The 10,644-nt window shown below is 42.1% G+C and overlaps 1 protein-coding gene across 1 annotated transcript; it reads left to right on the top strand.

Annotated features, from left to right (window-relative positions):
- The first annotated feature begins 6,825 nt into the window (after positions 1-6,825).
- LOC149823326 (putative protein phosphatase 2C 23) lies at positions 6,826-10,438 on the top strand. The gene is made up of 4 exons (XM_090020023.1): positions 6,826-8,625; positions 8,905-9,018; positions 9,686-9,950; positions 10,063-10,438. Exons 1-4 carry the CDS (start codon positions 7,129-7,131, stop codon positions 10,176-10,178), a joined length of 1,992 nt encoding a protein of 663 aa, XP_089876149.1. The 5' UTR covers positions 6,826-7,128; the 3' UTR covers positions 10,179-10,438.
- The last annotated feature ends 206 nt before the right edge of the window (positions 10,439-10,644 follow it).

Below are 10,644 nucleotides of genomic sequence, written 5' to 3'. Positions count from 1 at the left end.
TTGGTACTAAACCATGTGCTAAATGGGTTTTTCGGATTTTTTTTATATTTTTATGTGGTTCTGGCCCCATAAATGTGTTGGGCATGGTCGATTTATTTATAACCCACACCTGGATCACGTATTTTAGAGGAAAAAAATGAAGTTTGTAGCCTAAAAAATTGACAAAAGTTTGGGACGGTTGATTTTTTGAATTTATAAAAACTCACCCATGTGTTGGAATCAAATGCTTCAAGAGCTGATCCTTATAAAATCAAGTACATAAATCACATTTGTAAGGTTAAAATTTAAAAATAAAATGAAAAAACCCCAAAAACCTATTTAGCACGCAGTTTAGCACCAAATGAGGTGAGCACATACCTATTACTCTCTATATATATATATGAGCCGCTTGAGATCCAACTGTGATGCATGCAGAAATATAACAGCTCCTACTTTAAATATGCATACAGTACCTTAAATGACACTCTCTCTCTCATCCTTTTCCCATGCAACAGCCTTAAAATTTCTCTCTTCCTCATCCTGCATGGATGACATGCCATCATCCATGTAGTTGTATGTCTCATGTAAAAGACCTACGACAGCCTAACCAGAATGCTTTTATAACCAATGAATCTTAACCGGAACTCGGGTCAGAGATGGGTCTGATTCTGGTTAGAATATCCCAAACCAGATGTCGGTCCAACTACTCGAATCTTATTGGTGCAACTCAAATAACTAATGTGATCCATTTCATGGTTTCAATTTTGGTTATATTAGACACTGATAGGGATGGTGATTATGATGTTGTTAGAAATTGGTTTCTGACCCTAATTGTTCTTCAAAATGATTTAGGGAATCGGCTGGTACAGGCTGACTTGAATCAAGCTAAGTCGGTTGATTTATTTTTTTAAAATTCAAAAAATCATAAAAATTTACAAGAAAAAGGACTGATTCAATCGTGAATCAGTTTGAATTGGGGGCGATTCAGCCCAATTATGCAGATTACGGGTTGAATCAGCCAAATTTTAAGTAGGGCTTGATTCAACCTTAAAGCCAATCAATTTGGTGACTATTTGATTCGATTATGATAATATTGCATAATAGAGTTGCAAATGGGTCTCGGACGTTGACTTGGCATTGGATCGAGCTTTCAATGATCGGGTCCAGTTTGTATTTGGGTCTGACTTGCAACACATGAAATTTTATTACATTGTGAATCATTCGCTGAGATGGATGTGTGGAAATACAATAAAAGATAAGATTCGGAATGAGGAGATACGTAAGAAGGTAGGTGTTGCACCCATTGAAAATAAGATGAGAGAGAATCGTTTACGGTGGTTTGGACATATTCGGCGAAGGCTTAATGATGCTCCAGTTAGAAGAATGGAGAAATGGGAAAATATATTAGTTAAAAGAGGTCGGGGTAGGCCTAAGAAGACATGGATGGAGGTGATAGGAAAGGACATGAATGCTTTGAACCTCACCGAGGACATGGCATTGGATATAAATGATTGGAGGAGAAGGATTCATGTGAAAGACCCAGAATGATTTTCTTTTTTGGTTCATATCGCCGACCCCAATTGTTTTGGGATGAAGGCGTAGTTGTTGTTGTGAATCATTGAGTTTTAAAGGTCTTAAAAAACATATCCAAAACTTGTTTTCTACTAAATAATGTGTATAGATCATATCTATAGGGTCTGATAAAAACAAGTTCAAGAAATTTGAAAATCTAAAGCTTCAATTAAGTGAGAGTAGGTACTCCAGGAACACCTTATCAGTACCAATATATATATATATATATATATATATATATATATATATATATAGAGAGAGAGAGAGAGAGAGAGAGTCCAATGTCAGAAACTGTAACAAGGATTTGAATAAAGTGCCTTGTGTGAATGACCAAGGTGTAGTTTCAAGGGAACAGGGCCATAGAGAGTGGGTGGAGATGGGGGCAGGTCACTGATTGTGGGTCGTAGACTCGTAGTGCAATCAAATGTTTGAAATTTACTTGCCACCTTGTGTATGATCATGCCCACTTTGAAATTTCAAAAGTTTTTTGTTTTATAATCTCTCTCTCTCTCTAAACTTTTCCCTTGATTTACAATCACCATGCTTTTGCATATTTTTATTATGTGAAATATGTTGGATGCTGACAATTCCTTTGTGAGGAGGTTGGAAACAATGATGAAGCCACCACCAGCTCTCTCTCCTAACAGCAGTAGGGTGCGAAAAGTTTTAATTTTTCATTTTTTTTCAATTTTTGCTTTTTTTTTTTTTTTAGAATCTGACATTCCTGGTGTGATCTACATGGTCTGTTTAGTATGAGTAGGATTTTGGATCATCCATTTATGATATGCAAACAAGTTTTTATAAGGCTTCAAAAGTCTATAACTTAAAATTTTAATAAATTTAAAAACTAATCATTCATATTTTTTATTTGAAAAACATGCATGATCAAACAGCTGATTCCTAACAAATGGATCATGTGAACACATCTCTGGGGTCAGATTTTTCAAAAAATAGCTTGAAACAATAAAATATGCACTATTTCCATCATATGGACAGTTAAAAGAAACCTATATATATATATATAGAGAGAGTAATGAGTAGGGGTGGCAAAACCTGACACGACCCGCCTCTTAGGCAGGTTCGGGTTGGGCTTAAGCCAACCCGTTTAATAAACGGGTCGACCCGCCTAACCCGCTTATTAAACGGGTCGGGTTCGGGTTGGGGTATGCCAACCCGGCTAACCCGTTTAATAAATGGGTTAGGCGGGCGGGTCAACCCGCCAACCCGTCTGCCAACCCGCCAACCCGACCCGCGAACCTGAGAACCCATTTACCCGACCCAACCCATTTATTAAATGGGTTGGCGGGTCGTGTCGGGTTACCCGTTTATTAAACGAGCTGGGTTCATGTTTGCCACAACCGACCCGTTTTATAAACGGGTCGGGTTCGGGTTGAGGTATGCTGACCCGCCAACCCGTCGGGTCGAGCCGCCAATCCGTCGGGTCGAGCCGCCAACCCGACACGATTGCCACCCCTAGTAATGAGTCCGTGCTAAACAATATGCTAAATTGGTTTTTTGGACTTTTTCATTTTATTTTTAAATTTTGACTGTACAGATGTGATCTATGTACTTGATTTTTGTTTCTGATGGGTTTGATTAGACTTGAGTTCGGACCAGATACCATGCCCGAAAATCAGGTTCAAGTCTGGTATCACCTGTGTCCGAACCAAACCCGACCCGTTGACACCCCTAAGCTTGCCAGTGGATGAGATGGTTTTGTCTCAAATATCCAAAAAATAAATCAATAATTCAAATTTCTTCATTATTTTTTTGTTTTTCTATATACAAATAGATGGTTTTTTAACTTAGGAGTTTGACAATATGCTTTTGTAGGGGCGGCTGGTCTGGGACCCACGTCGGAAATCATGTGCCACGTGTCAGCCTATCATTCGCAATTACCAGCAATGTGGATAGGTAGACTAATCCCACTAATCCTATTATGATCCAACTGGTGGTAATGACGTGTGCCTAGTACGGTTGTGAAGGGGACCTCGCTTGAACCAGGCAAGGCGACTCAGGATGGTCGGTCGGGTGAGCTAGGCTTGACCACTAATTGCACGCCTGACCTCACCAAGAATAGTCAAATCCGGACTGGTCAGAACAGAAAGACCCAAAGGATATCGCCGGACCCAGTCAAGATCGACTCAAGTGGCTCAATGGGTACAAGCAATTTCACTCCTTGTTTCACTAGGTCCCTGCACACGAATCAGCAAGGGTCGACCAAGTCAGCGACACCAAAAATTGCAATGTCTTGTCGTAGTCAAAGATAGTAACAATTGGACTCGGTGAGACCGGGTATCATGGTCCCTAGCACAAAGTTGGAACAACCAAGCGGTCAACTCACCGACTGCAAATATGGAAGAACTAAGAACAACCCGGACAGTGGACCGGGGGAAACGTTACCCCGCCCCGCCTCACCCTATTTGGACCAAGGTTGTTAAATGCGATGAGGCGAAGCGAGGCGTTGAGCCTGCACTTCGCCTCTGAAGCGTACGCCTCTCACAACTGGTATGGAAGTGAAGCGGTGGGAGGGGAGGCAGGGAGCGACGGAAGAGCAGTTGGTCGGCACGTGGCGGTAGATCCATCGGCACTTGGGGTTAGCACAACCGGCGAATCGGGCGGAGGAGGAAGACTTGGGGATGAAGGAGGGGATTCTGGAGGTTGATGAGGGGCAATTTGCGCATCACAACACGCCTCAGTACCTTGAGCGTGCGCCTCGCCTCTGAGGCATACGCTTCAGGTACTGAGGCGTACGCCTCTCACAACACTAATTTGGACTAGAGATGGAGAAGAATGAAGGTTAAAATAAAAACGCTTGTAAGGATGAAGGCGGAGATGGACTTACGCTTTTCCCCGTCCTATCCCATCACCGTCTCCAATCTCCGCCTTGCCCTGCCCCGCCTCATCCTCTATCCTTCTTTAAGGATGGTAGTGGATCGAGGGAAAAACGGGGCTCAGCCTCACCTCACCCGGTTTGAACCGAGGATGAATGTTAAAATCAAAACCCGTGCAAGGATGGAGGCAGGAATTGTTGGTAGAGCAATTTGAAGCCTGCTCATGTGGTGGTGGTGGTGGGTGGGTGTGGGTGGGGGGGGGGCTCACGAAACGGGTTCAAATCTGTATCGGAGTTGATTTTGACCGAAAACCTAAAGGCGTGTCTGGTGCGTGTTCACGTGCAGAAAAATTTGGTGAAGATATTTTAAATTAATAATTAAAAAACTAAGGTGCATCTTTTTAAAGTTCTCTCTTTTAGAATTTTAAGGTTCTTTAATTAATTGTGATGACAAAAGTACCCCTACCAGTATAATTCTTTTCAATTATACCATCCTTAAGTTGGGAGATGAACAGTTTGGGATTTGGATAAGATCCAAATGTAACCGAATCCTTAATAATTGGACTCAGGATGAAAGACCCATCAGATCCTATTTGTTTCATTAGCCTCCTGCCCATACAAATCTAAAATTGGATATGCTACTTGTAAAATTCGATATGCTGTTTAAAAAAAAAATTTAATCATAAAAATCCTAAAAAATGAAAATAAAAAAAATAATCTAAAAATTAAAAATGCAAAACAAGTAAAATGATGATTTAGAGGTTCAATCAAATTCTAAAAATATGCATCTGATACTTAAAAAGTATAATAGCAAACAAATATTATAATTAGGGACACGCTATTTTAGTTGTGTGTCCTTGGTGACACTAGGGGATACACTTGGACACACTAACTTGGAGAGTGAGACATACCAAATCATTTTAATATTTTTATACAGTATATTATTATATTTTAATGTTATTTTAATAAAAAATATTTTAATATTAAAATATTTAAAAATTATTTTTTATTGATTAAAAAAATTAAAAATATGTGTCCCCATGTCACATTTTTGAAAAAAAAAATCAAACTTACAAGTCCAATCCAAATCCCATGTCCTTGAACCCCTAATCATACAAAATATTAAAAAAAAAACTCCATTAGCTTAGCAGTTAAACTAGGCTTGGCTCACCAACTTGCTCCAATTTGGTCCAAGCTGAACCAAACGTGTCCCACAAGAATGACCTTCTGCTCCCTATAGAGGGATGTCACAAAAGACATGATAACAACCTGCCGCGCCAAGTAGGGATGACAATGGACCGGGGCGGGGGCGGGGCACAAGGTCTCCACCCTGCCCTCTCTCAAAATCCTGTCCTCCATCATTGAACTGGTTTTGATTTTAACTTCCATCCCCACCTTCATTCCTATTTCATGTCCTTCATCCCCGGGCCGAGTGAGGCGACACGGGGCCCCATTTTCCCTCGGTCCACTGTCATTCCTGAAGAAGGATCGAGGATGGGGCGGGGCGGGGCGAGGATTGGAGATGGGAAAAGTGTAAGTTCATCCCCGCACGGGTTTTGATTTTAACTTCCATCCCGGATCCAAACGTGAAGGGCTCCTTGTTTTCCCCCATCCACTGCCATTCCTAATGCCAAGTTCTAAATCTTTTTTGATAAAAAAAATACAGCTAACATATTTTTCAATAAAAAACTTAGTATTTTAATACATAAAAATATATTTTTTTTTATACTATTGAGTAATACGGAAATATTAACGCACCGTTGGTACTTGGAATATGTTAGGGTTGTGTCAACGTGTCATACCGTGTCGGTCTCGTGTCATCTACGACATGCCTTCTGAAATAGCGTGTCTTGTGATACTTCTTAGGAAAGACCAAAAGGAAGCTAGAGAAAGGGACAAAATTTGCCCCTAATTCCAAATATAGGTCACACGTTTTTAAAATTCTAAATATGAGACAAACTTTACCTGAAAGCTGTCAAACAAGGATCTGCATTTATGGTTGCCTTAATTCAGGTTAAATCATAATTTAATACAATAGTGACAGTCATCATTAAGAGTTCCTGTTTATTTTTCCTGTTTTTTATGAGATTGAATAAATACTTTTCAATTTTTAAGAGACAATACAAGAAATAAAAAGGACCCACGTTTTCCAATATGATGGATGTTGATATGAGGTTTAAAAGTTCGGTTCATATTTGAAATTTCATAAACATGTGGCCATATTTGAAATTAAGGGCAAAATTTGGTCCTAAATGAAATTTTCTCAAACAATTGATTCTGGTTGGAGTCACGGGCCGGTTCGGGTATTTTATTCAACCCGGTCAACGCCTCCCGTACTTTTCTCTCTCTACATACTCTTTCTCTCTCTAGCCACCACCCCTACTTTTTTTTTAATGCAACCACACGCACTCAACATCCCCACTTACCCTCCACAAAATGTCAACGCCATCATCTCAAGGCCACTCCCTCTCCACTCCGACCTTGCCGGATTCCGGCCAAAGCTTGCCGGGAAACCAGACCAACAGCCCAATTCAGTCCCCACTTCAGTTGCTTCAACTATAGGAACCCTTCACAATAGTTTTTGAGTTTATCGGATTCCGGCGTCTTGGTTCGTTGGTGTTATTTCTCTCTGCCCTTTAGTACTCGCCGGATTTCGGCCATGAGTTGCCGGAATTTTTAGTGCTTTCTAATTGTTTTTGTGTAGTGGGTTTTGTTTCGGTTTCTGATTGTGAACTTGTGGTCACATGGGCAACCGGTTTGGGAAGTTCTACGCGTGCTGTGCCGGGCCCGACCGGCGGCCGAGAGGCGTCCCGGCGATCTCCGGTGGTGATGCCGGGGCCGACGACGGCCTCGGCCACTCGTTCTACTACGTCCGGCCTGACCCGACGGGTTTCTCGTCGTCGAAGGTGCACCACTCGGAGGAGACCACCACCTTCCGGTCGATCTCCGGCGCCGCGCTCAGTGCCAACACCTCCACACCGCTCTCCACCGACCTCTGCTCCTATGCTGCCGCCGTGGCCGCCTCCGCGGCAGCCGCCTTCGAGAGCTCGGACTCCTTCCAGTCGATCCCGCTCCAGCCGGTTCCCCGCTCCGGCACCGGTGCTGGAGGCGTTTTCTCGGGGCCTCTCGGAGTCCCAGCCGTCTCCGTCCCGCTCGGGTTCATGTCCGGGCCGATCGAGCCCAGTTTCCTTTCGGGGCCGCTCGATAAGGGCGTGTTCTCCGGCCCGCTGGAACGGTTCCAGCGGAGCTTCTCCAATGGCGGCATGTTCGCCGGGCGGCGCTGGAAGGCCTCTATGATCAAGGCGCTGCGCCGCGCGATCACAAGCGCGGTCTCCCGCTCGTCAATTGTGGCGCCGGTCAAGGCGGGCGTCGCTGGATTCTCGAGGGAGAAGGATTCCTCTTCTGCTGGTGTTAGTGGTGGTGGTGGTGGTGAATTGGGTGTTGATGATGAGAATTGCTCTGCTTTCTACAGCCAGAATCTTCAATGGGCACAGGGGAAGGCAGGGGAAGACAGAGTACATGTAGTGATCTCAGAGGAACACGAGTGGCTCTTTGTTGGAATCTATGATGGATTCAATGGCCCAGATGCTCCTGATTACCTGCTATCCCACCTCTACACTGCTGTTCAAGTTGAGCTCAAGGGTCTCCTATGGGATCTGCCTCCAGCCGCTGCCTCAGCGCAAGAGAATGGTTGTTCTAGCCATTTGGATGAATCAGATACTAATGGTGGTGATCAGAATTGCGCTTCCGGAAGCGACCGGGAAGCCGAGAATGCTGGGAGGAGGAGGAGGAATCGCAAGAGCAGGTTCAAGGGAGTAACCAGGAAGTGGGAGGAGAGCCAGAGGAGGTGGAAGGAGCAACTCGGGACGGAAGATGAGGTCGATCACGTGAGGGTGTTGAAGGCACTCTTTCGGGCGTTGAGGAAGACGGAGAAGGACTACTTGCAGATCGCAGACAAAATGCTCATGGAGAATCCTGAATTGGCTCTCATGGGGTCCTGTGTTCTGGTCATGCTGATGAAAGGGGAGGATGTCTATTTGATGAATGTTGGGGATAGCAGAGGGGTTTTAGCTCAAAGTATAGAGGCTGATTTGTGGGACTTGGGGAGGATCAATGAAGAAACACCTAATGATCACCAGCTCCTGGAAGACAACCGTTTCTCAGGCATCGATCAGCCGCAAAAATCGCCATCTTTGTCTGCACTTCAGCTCACCTTGGATCATAGTACTAGTGTGAAAGAGGTAATAAACCAAGTGCTTTTCTTTCTTTTTCCTCTTCTGCAATTTCATTTATTTTTTATCTATTATCACAGGATTAAGGTTATCATGAGTGGCAAATTTAATTGATTGATGCATGACCCATATCTGCAATTTCATTTATTTTTTATCTATTTATCACAGGATTAAGTTTATGATTGGAATATGTAGCACATTCAAGCTTGATGCATGGCCCATATTAAAGGATCACATTTGATTTGTTTTACAGAACTGATTTATTGTGGTTAACCTTGTTCTACACAGGAAGTTGCAAGAATCAGGAATGAACATCCAGATGATGCTTGTGCTATCATGAATGACAGAGTGAAGGGCTCCCTCAAGGTTACAAGAGCATTTGGAGCTGGCTTTCTTAAGCAGGTCAGTCTTGTTATTTGATGTCCATGCATGCACATCTATTACGTTTTCAATCTGGATTTCATAAGGGCCTTGTATTTTCACATATGCAATACGTGTATTAATATAAGCGTGCTTAGCTAATTGTGTATATACTTGTATAATGTGTAAATATACATGCATCTGCATATATACTATATACAATATGTAAATTATATACAGTGTATGCACTCTATATGGATGTGCTACTAATCCTGAATGTAGGCATGTACAAGGACTGGTAGGCCTATGCAGAAGCATGTCTGCATAATTAAACTACATAGAGACAAAACATGTTTTCTTGCATATTCGTGCAAGAGTCCATTTGGAGGCCAAAAAAGTACAAATAAACATGTATATACATTTTTATGCATATTAATAAGGCATTCTTACGCACTTGAATCTGTCATTAATTTGACTATATGCAATTATATGTACTTTTAGCACAAAACTTACCTTTATACACATTTTGGTGCATCTGAACTTGTACTGAGCTCGAGTGTGCATCTCTAAACCAGATGAAACCATTTTTTCATCCATGGATGTATACATGAGTCAGTGGCCTTGGCATTGAAATATAGATGTGGATCTATTTTAACACGATAGCCTATACATGTTCACATGCATGAAAGAAGCTCTTTATTCTTTGCAGCCAAAATGGAACAATGCCCTTCTTGAGATGTTCCAGATAGATTATGTTGGAACTACACCGTATCTCACATGTACTCCATATTTGTACCACCATCGGCTCGGCCCAAGCGATCGATTCTTGATACTCTCATCAGATGGCCTTTACCAATACTTCACTAATGAAGAGGCAGTAACTGAGGTTGAGTTGTTCATCAAATCCTATCCAGAAGGTGACCCAGCACAACACCTTGTAGAGGAAGTTCTTTTTCGCGCAGCAAAGAAAGCAGGTACTATGCAATGCATCACAATGATGAAGAAATTAATCATGTTCTTTCAATTAATTTTGTTAGTTCTTACTATGGTTGTCCTTGCACAAGTCTAACTTTAGCAACATTACAGGTATGGATTTTCATGAATTGCTAGAAATACCACAAGGTGATCGGCGCAGATATCATGATGACATCTCAATAATCGTGATCTCACTAGAAGGAAGGATATGGAGATCCCGTATGTAAATATATCCTTGCAAACCCATTCAGTGATCCACAGAAAAGTTAAGATTTTTCTGTTTTTTCCCAAGACACCATTGTACCATAGTAAGGTAGAAGCTCTGTTGTGCATCTTCCTTGCATCTCTGTCAATGGGGCTGACATAGAGGTAGAAAACCCCACAACTTAATTTTGTATGTCACCACAATGTAATTTTCAAATAAATGATTCATGTGCAGAGTTCCATAGTGAAATTCAATAATTAAGGTGAATGATCCATTTGTTCACCTTCTTCCTGCTCGGTTTATTCCTCTCTAGTATCATTCCTCAGCCTCATCAGCTTCTGTAAATTCACTAACTGAGACTGATGAATCATAAATGCCTGTTAGATGATGATTTTACATCAAGCATATATATATTTTGTGTTCAAACTCTCGCAATCTTTAGAAAGGGTGCTATGAATCATATTTATCCAGGCCATTTTAGTATCAAG

This window comes from Nuphar pumila, chromosome 10 (genome assembly GCF_984573655.1).
Source record: "Nuphar pumila chromosome 10, dmNupPumi1.hap1.1, whole genome shotgun sequence".
In the NCBI taxonomy this organism is placed as follows: Eukaryota; Viridiplantae; Streptophyta; class Magnoliopsida; order Nymphaeales; family Nymphaeaceae; genus Nuphar; species Nuphar pumila.
Note: the sequence above shows the minus strand (reverse complement) of the source record. Positions and strands in the feature narration are given on the sequence as shown.